This window comes from Geotrypetes seraphini, chromosome 4 (assembly GCF_902459505.1).
Source record: "Geotrypetes seraphini chromosome 4, aGeoSer1.1, whole genome shotgun sequence".
In the NCBI taxonomy this organism is placed as follows: Eukaryota; Metazoa; Chordata; class Amphibia; order Gymnophiona; family Dermophiidae; genus Geotrypetes; species Geotrypetes seraphini.
This window is the reverse complement of record NC_047087.1, coordinates 245,019,418-245,040,354: the sequence shown is the minus strand read 5'-3', so window position 1 is coordinate 245,040,354 and position 20,937 is coordinate 245,019,418. Positions and strand designations below refer to the sequence as shown.

The following is a 20,937-nucleotide window of genomic DNA, read 5'->3' as shown; positions in this document are numbered from 1 at the left end:
TATTTATGTTCTCCTGCTGCCAGGATAGAATAATTTGCTCTAGAGGGAAAGCATTTGAATTTACTCTGGACAAAAATTCAGTTATGTCCATATATTTTAATTAAAATGTAGGCAGAACTTTATTTGCATTTCTGTTAAACAAGGCAGGTGCTTAGAAAAGGAGCCTGAGAACTGGGGAATTCAAGGTTCAAATCCTGCTTCTGTTTCTTGTGACTTTGGCTAAGTCACTTTCACCCTCAGGTACAAGTTAGTGCATGGTAACGCCCTTCAGTAAATCTACTTCTGACATGTAATAACACATATTCCCCTGGATTCTATATATAGCGCCCACATCTGGGCATTGAAATTTGTGCACAGATTAAGATACAGGCCCAAATGAATTAGCTAACAAGCCATTAACTAGCAATAAATTGTCAACAAATGATTATTGCAGTTAATTGGCAGTAATTGGATTTTTCCCTCTGCTGCATCTCTGATGATATCATCAGTAACGCGACACACGGAAGGCCCCGACAAGAGAAGTCCATGAAGCAGCCTGTGTAGTGTGCTACCGGCCCGACGCTGCTCTGGCGGTAGGTATGTAGGGCTCTCGGTCGGTGGGGGAAGGATGGAGAGTCAGCGGAGATTCGGCTGCTTGCCGGGGGCGGGGGCTCAAGGGTTCTGCTGCACAAGGGATGGGAGGGAGGGAGGAAAGGATAGAAGTGGGTAAGGGTTCTGCTGCACAGGGGGATGGGAGGGATGGAGGGATAGAAAGATGTTCTTGGTCTGGCCCCTCTGTCAAATTTAAGAACCCATTGTGGCTGACCAGTCCAAAAGTTTGCCCACCCTTGATCTAGGCCCTAGTTACTAATAACCTGTGCTAATGACTAATATGTGCCAATAATTAAATTGTAAGCCTTCTGCTATACCTGATTGTAACTTGCCTTGAACTGCCAATGAAAAAGGCAAGAGTCCAACCCAAAATACTAATGGCAGTTTTCAAAGGGAAAGCATCCACATACTTTTTGAAAACATACAAATTTACACCTCTTCTTTATTACACACTGATATGCTCGTTTATTTTGCCCTTATATGTGCATATGTTATAAATTGTGCTCAGAAATCCACCCCCCTGCTTTCCCCTGTTGGGAAAGCTTCCACCAGAGCAGATACATATACATATACCAGGTATATAAGCAGGAGCACCTCTACATCATGCAATTTTAGTAAAGGCCATTTCAGTACATAAGAAACTGTTTTAAAAGCACTGCCATTGCACGTGCCAAAAAGGTGTGTTATCAGGCATTTGAGATGTAGGCAACTTTTTTTTTTTTTTCATTAATGCATTTTTGTGTTAATACGATTCACATTGGATATACTCAGGTACATTAGGGCCTTTTATTCTTATATGGCAGCTTGATCCATAGTGGTAGTACCATGAGACTACCAATAGGAGTCACAATACCATTTTGAATCCAGTGCCAACAGGAAGCCCATGGACACGAGGGAGTAGGAGAGGTAAGCCTGGAGACATGGGAGAATTGTTCTCAGGGCAGGGGTCTTGAGGGGGGAGAAGAAAATAGACCTTGTTGACTCTTCAAGAGTCAACCCACATTAGGCCACAAGTCCATGGCCCATGCTCCCAGAGAGGCTGAATAACGCAGCTTGCAAGGTTAATCGCAGCTGTATTTGTTCATGTACTGTTGGAGCCACTAACTTGTGATACTGAGCGAGTGAGTGCAGGTTAATGACTCCATGGTAAACTTTACACACATAATAATTACCCCCACTTAATAAGCTGATAAGCATTATTTTGCATTTTCATCAGCATATTTACATTTTAGCACAGAATCCCATTAAGGGTAACTGTTTCCTGCCAGTTAATGTGTGCTCATTAACTCCTGTGTTACCTTTAAGACAGTTTAATAAATAGACTCCAGAATGTGAAAACCATTTTAGTATATCTGTTCCTTTAACAGTTTTAGGCAAAAAGTTACTAGTAAATTACTGGGCTGATGAATAGAGCTATACTTTTCAAGGCCCTGCACTATGAACTTGTTTATCACAGTTCTAGAATGTGAGAAATTGTTCTTTGTACAGATCTCTTTAAATACACAATTGTTTTCCTGTTACCTATTCTTAGCTTGCAGATTGCATGCTTATCCGATCCCTAACCATGCATGTGATGGGTTTAAGATTAGGTGTTTTTGTGGATTGTTAAAAAAAAAAAAAAAAAAAAAGGGTGGAGAAGAGCTATTTGGGCTTCTAGTTTATGCTTTTGAGTAATATGGTTGTAAAAGCTACAAATACACTTTTTAGTACTTAAATTCATTGATAATCGAACATTGATTGTATTCTTCTTTTGCTGAACAAAATGTTTGATTAGCTTGTTTAATATCCAAGCCAAAGCAGTAATTGTACCAGTTCTTGGAAAAGATCAGAAGCTTCCTGTAATTTAAATCCCAGTCATCTGATCATGAAAGTCATTTCAGAATAAACAACTTAACCAAAGCCAGGTTTGATCTCAACTTCATTTGAACCATATTAAAAAGAAAATGAACACTGGAATTAAATATCAACTGTGGGGATGGGGGACTGCTTTTTCTACATATTCAAATTTGGATTTTGAATACTGAAGATCTAGTTGAGTGTTGGAGCAGATGTGTGGTTGTTTGAAAAGGGGCATGTCAATGGCATTGTGACAAAGGATTTTTAGTTTAATATTTACCAGTGATTATATGATCAACTTTAAAATTGAAAGCAAATACAGCTTATTATTTCAAAAGGGCGGAGTTTTGTTACCCAGTAGAACTGTTTTGCATGGTATCACACATTGTTAGACTTTCCAGTCAACAGTTCACAGGAAGTGAAACCTTAAATGTTGGCTTGCAGTTTTAACTTTTTTTTCTCTCAAATGTGATAAGGAAATAGACCTTAACACAAAACTATCTGTTAAGTACAATTTTTAATTGGTGATTTGGAGCATTTACTGCCGGAGAAGCATTTGTGTAGCACTTTTTTTGAAATATGAGTTTAAAACTTTGTCGGTTGTGACCAAGAATCGACTCTGAATAAAATGTTAAATCATTTTCTATTTTCACTTTGATAGATTTTAGCTTTTACCCTAATTTCAAGAATTTTATTTTATATTGAGACAAAAAAGTTTTAGGAATTATATATAGGTCCTTTTACTATAGTGCGCTAACCGATTTAACGCACGCAAACATTTAGCACGAATTAACGTGCGCTAAACGCTAATGCGTGCTTCCCCTTCCCCCTCTCTTTCCCATTGTGGGGTTTTCAAGCCTCTAGGATGTTGGGCCATTGTTCAGGAGGCCTCTTGTCAAGGATAGCGCAAAACATAAAGGTCAAAGAGATTATCCAAGAGAGAGCTGTCAGATACCAAACCAATTAGTTAAACAGTTAACTGTCCCTTTGGCCCTCCACATATTGAACAGCGCTAGGCACAACTTGTTCCACCTGTTTTTGGAATCCAGAAAAAAAAAAACCTGTGATTGGCTAAAACCAATATATTTCAAAAATTTACACACGCTTATTTTTTTAAAACACTATTAAAATATCTCAAAAAGCAAATTACATCACTAACTGCAAGATGAGCCAGCTTGCCTGACTAACTAGTCACATAAAATTTTTTGACAGGCCCTCTTACCACCTCTCCCGCACTAACCATTTCCCACAAAAATATGAAAGTGCAAAAACTTTTTGAAAAACCCTCATAGTAACATAACATAGTAAATGATGGCAGATAAAGACCCCAGTGTGCCCAACCATACAAGTTCCATAAATTTTAAATGGTCTTTTTTTCTTAGATATTTCTGGGCCAGAAACCTAGAGCCCTGCCCAGTAGTGTGCTTAGGTTCCATCTACTGGAGTCTCCATCAAAGCTCTCTCTAGCCCATCTTAACCATCCCAGCCATCAAAACCCCCTCCCTCCAGGAGGACATTCTTTAAGCTGGCTTGATAGCAGGGAAGCGGTTGGTGGAAGAACTTCATGGCCATTCCGCTAGAGCGATGGCTACTTCTTGGACTCAGTCCAGAGGTTTTTTTCCTTGGAGGAGTTTTAGCTTGCGGCTACTTGATCTTCCGAGAGTGTTTTATCTCAGCATTACCGGTTGGATGTGGGGGTGCATGTGGTGGATGCGTTTAGTGCTTGGGTTGTTGCGGAGGCGGCGTTTGCTTCCCACCCAGATTGAGGATTGCTTTGCTACATCCCATTGGTCTCTGGATTCATCTGCTCCTGTTGCTAAGGAAGGAAAAATTATGTTCTTACCTGTTAATTTTCTTTCCTTTAGACGCAGCAGATGAATCCAGAGCCCCACCCTTTCTGGATATTGTCTGTCATTTTTTTCTTTTGCAACTTTCGAAGTTTACTATTATTGATGGTTGTATTCTGTATTATTGCCTTTTGAGATTTGTTATGGGAAAGAAGATTTTTACATGCTACACCTATTGATGGTTACAGATGCTTGGGCAAGGAGCTATACTGCAGATACAGGAGGAGTGCCAGCCAATAGGACCACCTGTTACTCAGTTTCTCTATCTCCGCCTGTTGGTAGATGTGTGCTATCCCATTGGTCTCTGGATTCATCTGCTGCGTCTAAAGGAAAGAAAATTAACAGGTAAGAACATAATTTTTCCTTCTATAATTTAGCTGGTGAATACACTGAACAGTGCTGCCCAATCAATATAAATAATATACCAAACATTAAAAAATTTTTTGAAAATGAAGGGCGACCTCAGTGCAGGATTGTTTAATCAAGTGAACGAAGACACGTTCAATACTACAATCTGTGTATTACCACACACCTCACCATTGTGTCATTGATAGCTCTAAAATAATGACCATGATTCCCGTTTGAGAGCAGAAACCACTAGGGATAGGAGTGAATGGAGTTTATTCCTGCCCTATTGACCCACTTGACCAAGAGAGTGCTTGAGGAAATTATAATTGGTGGAATCGAGGCAGGAGCTTGTATTAGTTGTGGGGCTTGGGTGGATTGGTTGTATGAGGGTCAGGAAGTAGGGGAGCCACCACTGACAACTCTGTGGGTGTCAGCCAATATTTGGTGCAGCACCTGCACAGCCAAGTGAACAAAGTGGGACTGCTATTTATGCGGTCATGTTTAGTTGCTTAATTATGCAGTTGATAAGTTTGAATATTGCTGGAACCTGCATAGCTTATGGCTGCTTCCCAACTCTGCTCATATCTGGCCCACTTTTATAATGGCTGGGTAATTCCAATATTCAGTGACACCGCCTGGTCTAATGCAGCTGAATATCAGTGGGCGGCCCCTCTCTTACCCTAAATGAGATTGTATTCATGCACCTTTCTGACTTAAGCTACATCTTTCTTTAAATTAATTTTTAACTCCTGTTACTATCTTATCTCAGTTTGACCTCTGTTTATACCCTTTGTGGGCTATTACAATGTTTTATTGTGTGTTGTGTTGACATTGTAATGTAGCATACTATGCCATACTGTGTACTGTTGTTCAAATGTTTTTACTGCTGTAATTGTCTATTGCCTATGTTTTGACTTGTTCTTGCTGATCTTGATTGAATTTCTTCCAAAGGCGGTAAATCCTAATGAATAATAAATAAATCTCTTTGAAATATCAATCTATGTATTTTAAGGAGGTAGTTTTATAGAAAGATCTTATGGGCAAATATACCAGTATACACAGTGGCGTAGTAAGGGGGGGCAGACCGCCCCAGGTGCCAGCACCTCTCCCCCCGGCCATAGTCACACCCTCCAATCCCTGTACCTCTTTAAAATCTTCACCAGTGCGAGCAACTAGTCTAGCCTGCAGCGCGCTTTGGCCTGGCTCCTTCTGAAATCTCTTCCAGGTCGTTGGGTCAAGAAGTGACATCGGAGGAAAAGCCACTGCCAGCACGAGCAGCAGTACGAAGATTTAAAGAGGTACGAGGGTAGAAAGGGAGGGTGCAAGTGTGGCATGGGGGCGCAGAAGGAGTGTGGGGGTAGAGATGAGGGCACGGGGAGTGCCACCACCCTCGCTACGCCACTGAGTATACATAAATAAAAAGCCTCTTATTGAATTAGCTCAACACATGGTGCTATTAAAAATGTATTTGTGTGACTTTAGGCCTGTTTTTTTGGAGAGGGGAGCGGAGGGAAGCAGAACATGAATGGAGTTGTGACAAGTGCCATAAACATTTGACTGATTGAGACATCAACCTAGGTGTAAGATCTGCTAGCTTACTCAGTATTTTATAAAGACAAGTAACTTTATGTCTTTATGAAATAGGCTAAAAATAGATGCATATTTTGCCTTCATTCCTAGATAACCTCTATGAAATTAGCCTCTACGTGTGCATGGAAGAATTTTTATAAGACTTATTTTCTGATCTTGCAACTTAGCAGGAGAGTGGGTAGGATCTTTGGTGGGAAACAAATAACATTTAAGAAGGATTTTTTTTTTCTTCTTCTGGGATTACATCAGAGTTTTCTCCCAGTTTTTTAGGACAAAAGTTAAATTCAATATTTGTACTTGAGCCAAGGGAAAATGTACCATAAGCATAGGAATGTTCTTCTGAGTCAGATTTCTAAGAATTTAAGATTTACTTAGGCTATTTATGTGAAGCCCAGCTAATCATTAGTCATTGAGGCATGAGTATCTGCATCTAATTGCAGCTTAAAATTCGGCTTTTATTCAAACCCTTTGGCATACTTAGGATGACCTTTTCTGAGTGACAAAACACCCTTTTTTTAATAACAGTTTAACCAAATGTGAAAACGAATGGTATGCAAATGACATCTGTAAAATAAATTTTCAGTGATATATAATACATAATCAATGTGACTATGGGAAGCAAACGTTTACAAACAATATGTCACAGCTGTGTTACGAGTGGGCTGTTTAGTAACTGTTGTTTTGTCTTACAGGATGAAGTAGTCGCTGTTTCAGAAAAAGTTATTGTCAGGCTTGAAGACCTGGTCAAATGGGCCCATTCAGACTTCTCAAAATGGAAATGCGGTCTTCGGGCTATACCATTACGATCCAAGGAAGGGGGAAAGAATGGACAGAAGGAGTGTTTGCTGAAATACAGACAGTCCGTGCTGAACAGCGGACTGAACTTCAAAGATGTTTTCAAAGAAAAAGCTGACCTTGGTATGTTTTCTAGACTAAAAGTATTTGGGGACTTGCTTGTATTTTGTGTGTAAATGGAGTTTTAGGTTGCTTTCATCAATTTTGGGGAGCCATATGATTTATTTTTAGTATTTGTATACCACTTATAGCCTAAGGGCTCCTTTTACGAAGCCGCGTTAGGGGCTTTATCGCATGCACATTTTTAGCGCGCGCTAACCCCCCCCCCCCCCCCCCCCCGCTAGCCGAAAAACTACCCCTCCTACTTCTACGGCCAGCAGATTAGCGCACGCTATTACGCTCGTTAAACCGCTAACGTGGCTTCGTAAAAGGAGCCCTAAGTAGTTTGCATTCAGGTACTCAAGCATTTTCCCCTATCTGTCCTGGTGGGCTCACACTCTATGTAATGTACCTGGGGCAATGGGGGTTTAAGTGACTTGCCCAAAGACTCAAGGAACAGTGTGAGATTTGAACCCAGAAACTCAGGGTGCTGAGGCTGTAGCCCTAACTAGTGCGCCACACACTCCCACCCAATGTCATTAGCTTTAGAAGCAGTAATTGCATAGAGTTTTATCACTGAATCGGATGCACTTATGGAGCTGGCGTCACGTGATGACTGCATGAAATCTACTGTTTTGAATTTACTGAGGAGGGTGTTGGATAGAACTTTGGCTGTATAAATTGATAGACCATCAACATTTTGTTTTAAGAAGGGCAGGGTGGGCAGAGGGCCAAGCTAGAAATCTGTTCAGCAGCAAAATTAACCCACAAACTGCCAAATTCTGTATGTGACACCTAAACTTGTGCAGGTGCATCAGTACACTTAGCCCATGTACGCACACAACTTTCGCTGATTAATTGATCTATTGCCATATTATCCCAGGACAAGCAGGCAGCATATTCTTAACGCATGGGTGACGTCACCGACGGAGCCCCGGTACGGACACTTTTAACTAGAAAGTTCTAGTTGGCCGCACCGCGCATGCGCGGGTGCCTTCCCACTCGACGGAGGAGAGCGTGGTCCCCAGTTTCTTCGTTTCCGCGGAGCGAAGAAGACGCATGTATTTTTCAACGGCCGTTGAAATATCGGATTTTGCCTTCCCGCTCGCGTTTTTGTCTTCCTTTTTCTTCTTTTACCTTCGGGTTTCTTTTTCGTTTTAAATTCCAAAAAACCCCCCAAAAAAACCTTTGTTTTCTCTTTATTTTTCGAACCGACCCCTGCGGGGCCTTTTGTCACCATACAGGCCTCCGGTTTTGATTTTGCGGAGGCCGTGTTTCCCTTCATGCCCCCTCAGCCGGGCTTTAAGAAGTGCCAGCGGTGTGCACGCCCGATATCTCTCACTGACCCGCACAATTGGTGCCTACAGTGCCTGGGTCCAGAGCATCGGGCTGACACCTGCACCCGCTGTGCTACTCTTAAAAAACGTACATTAAAAAATAGACAGATCCAACAAAATATTCTTTTCGGCACCGGATCTGCCATGGAATCAGCCGCGCCGTCAACGGCATCGCAAAAGTCGGCACCGACTACTTCGACACCGCCTGATCCTTCCTCGGGGTCGCTGGCACCAGGTAAGCCGGCTAAGAAGCCTTCCACTTCCCTTGAGCGCCCTCCTGCCACACCGGCGACGCCGGTCCTCCCGGCATCACGTGGACCCCGCAAACGCTCCGCCCCGATTTCGGTGAGTGCCTCGTCATCGGCCTCCTCATCGCCGGGGCATGGAGCGGCACCTATGGTATCGAAAAAGAAAAAAGCGGTACCGGTGCCCCCTCTGGACGACCGCATTGCGGCCATACTCCAAACCCAACTGCAGGAGCAACTACAACAACAACTCCAGCACTTGTTGCCCACACTGTTGGCCCCACTCCTTTCGGTGCTGGACCGGCCCGAGCCTCGCACCACACCACCGGTGTCGACACCATCGGTACCGTTGAACATCTCCATGCCGGTACTCGCGGCTGAACCACTTCATCCTCCGGTGCAACCACGCTCTGATGCCGACCCTCTCCGACATCGAGACCGACACCAGTCCCCCCGAGACCAGGACCGGCACAGATCTTCCTCCCCCGGTACTGTCTCGATGCGCTCTGGCAAATCCCTCTCTAAGACTCGCCATACTGAGCCATCCGCACCACCGTCCCGTCCCGCGCATACCGATGTCAGGGACCCGGACTTATGGGAAGAATCCCCACCCGGTACCGATGATGAGGCTTCATCAACGGACGAGGAACCATCGATGGTCGATACCAGTTCCAAACCTGAACAGTCCTCATTCACAAAATTTCTACGAGAAATGTCGGCAGCTCTGTCTATCCCTTTGGAGTCTGACTCTAAGAAGTCCCAGGCTTTCCTTGACGCCCTGGACTTCGACCAACCCCCCAAAGAATTTTTAAAGTTACCCGTCCACGACATCTTACGGGAAACTTTTTACAAAAATTGGGAAAACCCTCTCACGGTACCGGGTGCACCTCGAAAACTGGATAGTTTATATAGAGTCATTCCTATCCCGGGGTTCGACAAACCTCAACTACCCCATGAATCCCTTCTAGTGGAGTCCACTTTAAAGAAAACCCAGGGCTCCAGTGTTTATGCCTCTACTCCTCCTGGCAGAGAGGGCAGAACGATGGATAAATTTGGCAAGCGCCTTTATCAGAATTCCATGCTTGCCAACAGAGCTAATAATTACACCTTCCACTTCTCCTTCTATATGAAGCATTTGGTGCAACAACTCTCCTCCTTCCAAAAGTACATCCCTGAACACAAGGTCCCGGTTTTTCAACAACAACTTTCCAGTTTGCTCCAACTCAGGAAATTTATGGTGCGCTCCATTTATGACTCTTTTGAGCTGACCTCTCGAGCATCTGCCATGGCTGTTGCCATGAGGCGCTTGGCCTGGCTGAGAGTTTCTGACCTCGATATTAATCACCAAGACCGCCTAGCCAACGCACCTTGTCTTGGTGATGAACTCTTTGGGGAGTCCCTGGTCTCAACTACCCAGAAACTCTCGGCACACGAGACCAGGTGGGATACCCTGATCAAACCTAAGAAGAAAACTCCTCCTGCTCGCCCCTACAAACAGCAGTCTTCCTATCAACGCAGGTTCTCGGCCAGACCTCTCAACCCGCCTCAACAACAACAGTCTCGCCGGCCTCGTCAGCAGCACCAGACTCAGGCACGTTCACAGTCTCACCCACCGACCAAGCCTCTCCCGCAGTCAAAACCATCTCAGCCCTTTTGACTCTTTTCTCCAGGGCATAGCCAGTCTCCCACCATCCTTGCCTCTTCCTCAGCCGATAGGAGGACGTCTTCAACTCTTCCTCAACCGTTGGGAGGTCATCACATCAGTCCTGTGGGTCCTCAACATCATTCGCCACGGCTACTCTCTCAATTTCCAGACTCTTCCACCGGACAATCCTCCCATAGAGTCTGTTTCTCACTCCTCTCAATCCCCCCTCCTCCTGAGGGAGGTCCAATCCCTCCTTCTTCTCAATGCCATCGAAGAGGTACCCCCAGACCAAAGGGGTCGGGGATTCTACTCCCGCTACTTCCTGGTTCCCAAGAAGACAGGAGACCTCCGTCCCATCCTCGATCTCCGGAACCTCAACAAGTGTCTGGTCAAGGAAAAGTTCAGAATGCTCTCCCTTGCCACGCTTTACCCGCTTCTCTCTCAACACGACTGGCTATGTTCCCTAGACCTCAAAGAGGCCTACACTCACATTCCAATCCATCTGACTTCACGTCGCTACCTCCGATTTCAGGTACAGCACCGCCACTATCAGTACAAAGTGCTACCCTTTGGCCTCGCATCATCACCCAGGGTGTTCACCAAGTGCCTTATTGTGGTGGCGGCCTTCCTCAGGTCTCACAACCTCCAGGTGTTACCGTACTTGGACGATTGGTTGGTGAAAGCTCCTACGTCTCCGCTTGTGCTGCAAGCCACACAACACACCATCTCTTTCCTCCATCTCCTGGGGTTCGAGATCAACTACCCCAAGTCGCATCTGCTTCCCACACAGCGACTTCAATTCATTGGAGCAGTTCTGGACACCACTCTGATGAGGGCGTTTCTTCCCGCCGACCGACAACGGACCCTGCTCCATCTCTCATCCAAAATATATATATCCAACACAAGTTCAAAAGGAGTCAACACTCATGAACTGTTCAATCTAGCAAATAATCTATTTGATACCACACGCCACAGTCAATCCACGCACGACGCAAAACTTCCATCAGCAGATGACCTGGCACTACACTTCGACTCAAAAATTGTGAATTTAAGGAACAACTGCCCAACAAACAACTCAGACGAACAGCAAACAGCCAACACACATGAAAATGAAATACCAGCGGACATGTTCTGGAACTCCTTTCAGGACCTAGAATGGAGCAACTTCATAAAGCTCTACAACAAGTATACCAAATCAAATTGCATCCTAGACCCCTGCCCCCCCAACATAATGAAAGCAGCCCCATTAGACTTTAAAATAACACTATGGACTCATATGTCCAATAATTTCAAAAACGGAAAATTCCTATCAAAAAATGGTCACATAATAATCACCCCAATTCCAAAAAATCATAAACTAACCCTAACATCAGCAACCAATTATAGACCTGTAGCATCCATCCCATTTTTCGTAAAAATAATGGAAGGCCTGGTACAATCCCAATTGATGGATTACCTGAATCAGTTCTCACTATTACACGAAACCCAGTCTGGTTTCAGACCGTTGTTTAGTACTGAGACAGTGATTGCAGCGATTCTAGAATTCCTACGTAACTTATTCAGCAAAGGTCATAAAGCCTTAATCATGCAATTCGACATGAGCTCGGCCTTCGACTTGGTAGACCACGAAAAGTTACTACAATGCTTAGACGCAATTGGCATTGGAGGCGAGGTGCTGAACTGGTTCCGAGGATTCCTCACGACTCGCACCTATCAAGTTCGCTTCAACTGCAATCTCTCTAAAACATGGAGAAACCCATCAGGCGTACCACAGGGGTCCCCACTATCCCCACTACTCTTCAATGTCTATATAGCTTCACTAGGTACGCAGCTGTCCCAACGAGGTATCAAAGTATTCAGTTACGCAGATGACTTCACAATCATCATCCCATTCATTGCGTCTCCCTCCGAAATCACCCCCAAAGCAACTGAAGCGCTAAACATGATGGAACAATGGACCACAGATTACAAATTGAAGCTCAATTCGGATAAAACTAAATTCTTTATAGCCTCGCCACAAACGCATAACATGACAAAATCTCTACACATTAACAATCTTGACTACCCCATTCAATCAACGATGAAGGTCCTAGGAGTAATACTAGACCAAAGTCTAACCATGAAAGACCATATAAACTCCCTAATCAAAAGAGGGTTTTTCACTCTCTGGAAACTTAGGTCCATCAAGGCGTACTTCCACACTTCAGCTTTCAGAATTCTAGTACAATCCCTAATACTGAGCCATGTGGATTATTGTAACATCACCCATCTGACAATCCCCCAGAAGCAAAAGAAAAGACTACAACTGATACAAAATGCAGCAGTCAGGATGATTTTCGGGCTAAAAAAATCCGACCACATAACCCCTTCCTACAGACTCCTACACTGGCTGCCGATGGAGGCACGCACGAAGTTCAAACTAGGATGTCTCTGCTTCAAAGTACTAAATGGGCTAACCCCTAAATACATCACAGACCTCTTCTCATTCCCAACCAACAGACACGAAAGAAAAACACACCTGAAATTTGTCTCCCCACCGGCCAGAGGATGCAAATATAAAAGATATCATCAACAACTGCTATCGTATCAAGCAGCAACATGGGGTAAAGACCTAGAAAAACTAATTGCACACACGAACAATTATGGAGAATTTAGGAAACACCTAAAAACTTACCTGTTCCTGAAATACCTAGACAACGAACCAGGCCATCAACCCCCCTTGTAACATCATCATATACCAGAACTTGTAAAATGTTAACCCTAACCCTACACACAAACTGTTGGTACTATTATTAATGATGACATTATCAGATGCACACTGTTATTCTCTTCAATTCGTTGTATGTACAGCTCTATTCATTGTATCTACAGCTATTATTTATTGTATTTACAGTTTCTATTTAATGTAAACCGCCTAGAAGTCGCAAGATTGCTGGCGGTATATAAGAATAAAGTTATTATTATTATTATTATTATTTTTCCCTAAGCCCCATTCTCATCCTGGGGAACAGGCATTACACACGCTGGACTGTAAGCGTGCCCTTGCATACTACCTTGACCGTACCAGGGCTTACCGCTCGTCCCCTCAGCTCTTTTTGTCCTTCGACCCTAACCGTCTAGGTCGCCCTGTCTTCTAACTGGCTTGCTGCCTGCATTGCGTTCTGTTATGCTCGGGCCGGTCTCTCACTGGAAGGTGCTGTCACGGCCCACAGGGTCAGAGCTATGGCTGCTTCTGTGGCTTTTCTCCGCTCCACGCCCATCGAGGAGATCTGCAAAGCTGCCACTTGGTCCTCAGTTCACATATTCACTTCTCACTACTGTCTGGATGCCTTCTCCAGACGGGATGGGCACTTCGGCCAATCTGTGTTACAAAATTTGTTTTCCTAATGGCCAACCATCCCTCCTCCCTCTCTGTTAGCTTGGAGGTCACCCATGCGTTAAGAATATGCTGCCTGCTTGTCCTGGGATAAAGCACAGTTACTTACCGTAACAGGTGTTATCCAGGGACAGCAGGCAGATATTCTTACGTCCCACCCTCCTCCCCGGGTTGGCTTCTTAGCTGGCTTATCTTAACTGGGGACCACGCTCTCCTCCGTCGAGCGGGAAGGCACCCGCGCATGCGCGGTGCGACCAACTAGAACTTTCTAGTTAAAAGTGTCCGTACCGGGGCTCCATCGGTGACGTCACCCATGCGTTAAGAATATCTGCCTGCTGTCCCTGGATAACACCTGTTACGGTAAGTAACTGTGCTATCTGTGCTGCTAACTGGCAATTAACACCTTGTAATTGATGCTAAATGGCACCAATTAAATGTTATACATACAACTTGCAAACTGCAATTTTGTAACGTATGCACCAGTTGCGGTGCATATATTTGAAAAGGGGGCGTGGCCAAGGGCAGATTGTGGGCAGATCAGGGGCGTACCTAAAAGTTAGGCACATTGTCATAAAATACGCCCGATGTGCGCATAACTTAGGCGCAGGCATTTAGGCCTGGTTTTAGATGGCTTAAATGCCTGCGTCTAAGTTATGCGTTGTATACCAGCGCTAATTATGATTCTGTAAAAGGCACGTGCAGCTTCTAGAATTGCACTTAGCGCTGCACTAGTTTTTTTAGATGTAATATACAGTACTCTCCCGAAATCCGCAGGGGTTCCGTTCTAGGAACCCCCGCAAATTTTGAAAAACCGCGAATACGTTTTTTAGGCAGGGGAGACAGGAGAGGGCAGCCACCTAAAAGGGGAGATGTTTCCATTAAAATTACGGCAAACCTCGCTGTTCTTGAAGTGTCGGTACTGTCTGCTGGTTTTTGTTATATCGCTGCTACGGTACAGCCTTTTCACGGTTGCTGTGAGGGGAGGGAGGCGTAATTGCACAACGTGTGCATCGAGGGGTTGGATGGAATTCGACAGCCTCTGGAAACAGATATTAAGACGAGGAGAGCTGCTGCAGCCGCTGCAAAGAATTCCCTCTGCGTTGCCAAAAAGAGCCCCTCCTACTTCTCCCAAGCACCGCATGAAGATTCTCAGAGACCAGCCATGCCACAGTCTCGCCGTAAATGCCACGCATCACCGCGGCCCTTACGCCGCGCCACCGGCGTAGCGACTTTTGCAAATGGGGCCGAGACGGAGGGAGAATTAAAGACATGAGAAAACCACAACGATTTTTTGGTGAAGCTAATCCCTTACCTCTCCTGCCTCCCCTGCCCGGTCATTCACGGTCGGAAAATACTGCGAATGACCGGGACCGCGAACCGCCGACCGCGAATTCGCGGGGGAGCACTGTATAGAATTTGGCCCTGAATGGGTAAACCATCCATGTAAGCTATGTAAGAAATAATAGGCCATTGTTTTTCTAGCTTAAGGAATAATGTAAGAACTAATAGGTCTAACTTCAAAGGAAAAGGAAGACAGGCACCCAACCCCATGCAGCACATTAAGATAAGTAGCAGTGGCGCCTCCCACCTCCAATCTGTCATAAGTAATTGCAAAATCCCTACTCCACTCAAGATCATTCCATTCCCCACCCCAGGATCTCCAGAGGTGCTCATCAGATAAGGAGGGGAAACTCTAAACTCTCTCTCTACCGTGCTTGCCATACTGAATCGTAAGTGGCAGAGCAGCTTGGAGCTGAACCATTGCTTAATATTCATTTATGCACTGCTTGCTTCTGATTGGTCTCTTCACCGGCGCTATCAGTGAATGAACTAATCCCTATTCAGAATGTGCCTTCATGTCTTGCTAAAACTGCCTCATTATTTGGATAAGCAACTTATTTGTTTCATACTCTGAGAAAGTGTCACTTGAATACCGTAGCGGGCCCATTACCTGTGCTAGAAGAATGTATTTTCAATATGATTGTGTAATAACAGGTACCATCCACTTACTTCTTTCCTCTTATTTTTGTGTTATCTATAAGTCTTTCAGAAATCTAAAAACGCTACCAGTTAACTCTGTCACTAACTTAGATCAGTGTTTTTCAACCTTTTTTGGGCAAAGGCACACTTGTTTCATGAAAAAAATCACGAGGCACACCACCATTAGAAAATGTTAAAAAATTTAACTCTGTGCCTATATTGACTATATATAAAGTAATTCTCTTGAATAGGAATCAAATAAACACAAAGAAAGTATTTTATAATTACTTTATTATGAAATATTAAGTAAACAGAATAGTGAAAAATTATAAAATACTTTATTCAGTGCGAAACCTGGGCCTGTTTGGCTGAACACAAAGCTGATATTCTGGCTGGAATCGAAGAAAGACACACACGTAGCTCTTTGTCAACAGCTCTGTCTCTCTCTGTATTTGGTTTTTATAGCATACAAAAATAGACAAATATACCCTCCATCTTTTTATTAAACCACAATAGCAGTTTTTAGCGCAGGGAGCTGCGCTGAATGCCCAGCGCTGCTCTTGACGCTCATAGGCTCCCTGCGCTAAAAACCACTATTGCGGTTTAGTAAAAGGTGACCATATTGTAAAATATAGACAGCAGATATAAATTCAGAACTGTGCATAGTAAGTGAAGGGAAGTTTTCATCTCTGGGAATTTACCCAGTTAACTATTAAGTTATTTGGGCAAATTCCTTTGAAAACTGTGGTAATACTGCCTCCACTTTGCTAAATTTAAAATAAAATCATTTTTCCTACCTTGTCTGGTGATTTCTGGTTGCACTTTCTTCTTCTGACTGTGCATCCAATCTTTCTTCCCTTCTATCAGCCTGTATGCTTTCTCTCCTCCACACCTCATTCCCTCCCCCAACTTTTTCTTCCTCTCTCCCTGACCTTTCTTTCTTTTTTTCTGTTTCTCTTCTTTCCTTCTGTTTCCCTGCCTGCCCCCTTTCTTTCTTTCTCCCTGCCGTTCCCCAAGCCACTGCCACTGCCGCTGCCATCGGGGAACAGGACCCACCAATGGATAACAGGCCCCAAAGCCGACGCCGACGCATGCTCTCCCTGACGTCAATTCTGCAATCGGAGAGGAAGTTCCGTCCAGCCAGGCAGCGATTAGCTGGCCCGAACTTCCTCTCCGACTGCAGAATTGACGTCGGGGAGAAGAAGACTTATCGGCTCGATAGATTAGATCGCCAAGACAAAGTGAGTCCTGGGTGATCGACTCACTTTGCCTTGGCGAGCTACTGGCGCCCCTGCCTCGGGCCCCCTGTCAGCTCCGGGCCCCTGAATGCAGGACTGGTAGTACTGCCCTGATGGCGGCCCTGCGGCACACCAGGCAACATCTCGCGGCACACTAGTGTGCCGCGGAACAGCGGTTGTAAAACACTGACTTAGATGAGTATCTGAGAATTTCCAGATCTACCACTCATAATAATTTTGAACCAGGTTTAAAGATTTAAAAGGAATTCAGTTCTGGAAAGAGATTTAAAGAGGACTTTCCATATGACTGAACATGCCCATCTCCTGGGAGGGAAAAACATCTTATAGTGGAACGTAGCAAGTAAAATGAATAATTACTGAATTGGGGCACTGGTGAACTCCAGACTTCCAGCTTGCTCCATAAAGTAGGATTTTCCAGAAAGGCGGTTTATTAAATGCAGACGAAAACCTTAGCTAGTTAGTAAAGCTCATTAATTAAACCCTATATCCATCAGTTGCTTCTTACCAATTCTGGCTGGTCCTCTGAAGTCATTACTTCTTTATGTTCATTACCAAACCAGCAAGATGTGTACACATGCATGGCCGTTATAGTATGACTATCACCATATCATATGAGCCAGCATAGATTTCTTGAACTTGGGCCTTTTTTTTGCAGTACCACCAATCGCAAGAAACATATGAGAAGTCGACCATTCTCCTTGACCTGTCCTAAATATTTACAATAAAACTGTGTTTTATGCTAGACATTAGCAGAATGTGTCATTCACCTAGATAGTAATAATAATAATAATAAAAAAAGTTGAATACAGTCAGAAAGCATCTATATAAGGAACAGCTACTCTTTTTTCCCCATAATAATCTTCCTAACCTCCTGCTTATTTTTAGCTGGAGAATTATTTTGTAGCTAACTTGAACTTGATACCTGTTTCTGGCAAGCCAGCTGGAAACACTTGAAAGAGGAATTAGTTGTGTTTTTCAAAGTTCTAGCAGCTAAGCAACGCTTAGTACTATCATTTAAACACAGCAAAGTTGCATTTTTCTTTTCACTCCTTAAGCTAGCGTTTAAAAAAAAAAAATCAAATGATTTTATGTTGCATTCCTCATACAGTTCCTGTAAGTGAAGTATGAAAGCTGCAGTGTAAGCTTTATTGGTCTATAAATATGCCATTACAGTTAAACTGTATTCATATGCTTTGGATTGTTGCTTAAACAGAGAAAATGTCTCTACAAGTTGACTTTTTATTGAAACCCTTTGAGCCATATATTGTAGGCTTTGAAACAACAGTGTCTTTCTGTCTTTCTTTCATCCCTTTCTCCCCAACCAGCTCAGAACGGGTTACAGGTTAACATAATATACATTTAATGGGTTACAATCTTTATAGTTGCAATACACGTTTTTATCCTAATTCGACATACACTGGGACGCATACCAATATACATTTCTTTGTAATCCACTGGCTGTAGGCAGGGGAGTTAGGTGAAGAGATATGTTTTTATTGCTTTCTCAGGAGTCCTTGAAGGGATCTAATCTGTGGGGGCAGTTGATTCTTTTTAGCTTATTGACACCCAAGTGCTGTTCTGTAATGGCATGTGTTTAAGTGCCATATCCCAAAATACTGTAAGGTTGGGTGCCCAACTTGATACTTAGCGTGCAATGTTGCATGCATAATTTACAGAATAAGGTCCGTTGTACACACAACTTAAGCAATTGGCTGTTAATTGGATTTAACATCCAATTATTTTCTGTAATTGACCTTATTTGATGCTAATTGGGATCAATTAGTAATTACATGTGCAGCTTCCCTTAGTCACTATTCTATAAGTTACACATACAACTTCAAGGGAGTATGGACATAGGAGGGGTATAGGTGGGTTGGGACGTGCCAGACAGTTAGGTTCACGTATTATAGAATACACTCCCCCTCCATAGTTACAGGTTCATGATTTGCGAGTCTCTAAACCACCCCGCCTCCCTCCCACCTCTCTGTACTTTACTTCTAAAGTCTAGCTTTGAAATAGGTCAGGAGCAATCTTCCTACATTCCTGCCATGTGCAGAGCCGCAAACAAAAATGGCTGCTGTGAGTTCCCATGGTCCTATACAGAATCCGGGCCTTAGTGCACACCTTCCTAGCACCTAAATTTAAGCATCACCAAAAGGTATTCACTCTATTTAACCCTCTATCTGAGACTGATTAAGGCAGGATCCTAATACGGAGAAAAGACCTCAGTGTTTCCTAAGAGTAAACTTGGGAAACTACTATGACAATTACTAAGTCATAGAGAGCACATCCTTGGTCATAGAAAAACCCCGTAACAGTGCAATAAATATTTAAATATATTAACAAAAATGCTTATAGCAAAAAAGAATCCTGCACTTATCTCAATATTATCCTCAGGTGTGGGAAAGATCACCGCTGCTCGATTTTCCCGGTGCAGAGATTCAGAGTAATGAAAATCTTGTAACTACCATCTTTTGATTTGTCTGGTATTCTGCTTGTATTATTTTTATTTTTACCTAAATTTAAGTGCCATTCCTTGAACTTCCCCCATAGGTGGAGTCACATGGGTGGAGCCTGGCATGTATGTGTGACTGCTGCATACACTCAGATAATATAATTTACACACACCTTTGCTGCATTTTGTTGGCCGCAGTTACACCAGATCTAAATGTAGGTGCAGCGATGTTGGTTTCCACTTCCACTCTAGAACAGAATTTGGATACCCTGATGCTTTTATAGAATAGGCTCTCACTGCATGGCATCAGGACACCTAAAAGGGGGGGGGTACCCACTTATGGAATTGCCCCTTAAGTGAGTTTATTGCTAATAGAAATGCCTTAGGTCCCCTTTTACAAAGCTGCAGTGGTGATGCTGCCGCAGTAATTCCACCAAAGCCCATAGGAATTGAATGGGCGTTTACTGAAGCAGCATTGCTACCATGACTTTGAAAAAGGGGCCTTTAGTAAAGTGAAAATATCCTCAGCTACAGAGGTTTTGCTTCTATTTCTGTACATTGTGAAGGAAAAGGAGGTAGAATTGGTATGCTTTTAAGAGATGCTCTAGTGATTTGAAAATTTTGATACCATATTTTCTCGAATATAAACCCATCTGAATATAAACCAAGGTAACTTCCCCCCCCCCAAATAGGGGCAAAAGGTTGACTCGAATATAAACTGAACTTACGGCAGTCTCACGAGGTTACTGTGGGAAATCGCATCAGTCATTTTGAGTTGTGAGACTGCACGGGGCAGGAGCATAGGAAGACCGCTCTTGCCTGGGGAAAGGCCTGTGATGGGTCTGAGAAGGGGAGGACTCAAATATAAACCAAGAATTCCTTTTACTAAGGTACGCTAGTGTTTTTAGCGCGCAGGAAATTACTGCGTGCTATGCTTCTAGAACTAGCGCCAGCTCAATGCTGACGTTAAGGTCTAGCGTGCGCGGCAATGTAGCGTGTGCTATTCCGTGCGTTAAAGCCCTAGCGCGCCTTTTTAAAAGGAGCCCCAAGACTCCCATTTTTGGGCTCTCTTTTTGGCCCCAAAATTTAGGTTTATATTCGATCATATATTTTTAAAGGCATGCTTTTGACACATTATGAAAAAATAGATGACTTCCTTATACCAGTGGTTTGTTACATACTTGATAAATTAAGAAGCTGAAATGGAAATAGGCCTTGTGCAAAACCATACATTTAATCTGTGTGTTTTTACATCATCATTTTGCGATGCTTCTTGATCACATCAGACCTTATTGGTAGCCAGAACATTCCATGTGGTTTCAGTAAGTAGATCTGGCTGTGCTTTGCTAATATTATTAATTTTCACTTTTTCCTTCCTTCCTTCTTTTTTTTTTTTTAACAAAGAAAATTCAGTGGGGCTTGATACTGCCTGTTTGCAACACAACATTTTAGAATACAAATACTACTATGCATTTAGAAAACTACTTAAAACACAATTGTTTGTAAATGCATTCCTTTAAGTAGTGACTTTCCC

At 43.4% G+C, this 20,937-nt stretch overlaps 1 protein-coding gene across 1 annotated transcript in view; it reads left to right on the top strand.

The window, feature by feature from the left end:
- The window catches only part of ARID5B (AT-rich interaction domain 5B), a 317,531-nt gene that overhangs the window by 36,428 nt on the left and 260,166 nt on the right, over positions 1-20,937 (top strand). The window contains exon 3 of the mRNA XM_033940669.1: positions 6,905-7,130. Coding sequence (XP_033796560.1) covers positions 6,905-7,130 — 226 coding nt within the window. The remainder of the gene's footprint in view (positions 1-6,904; positions 7,131-20,937) is intronic.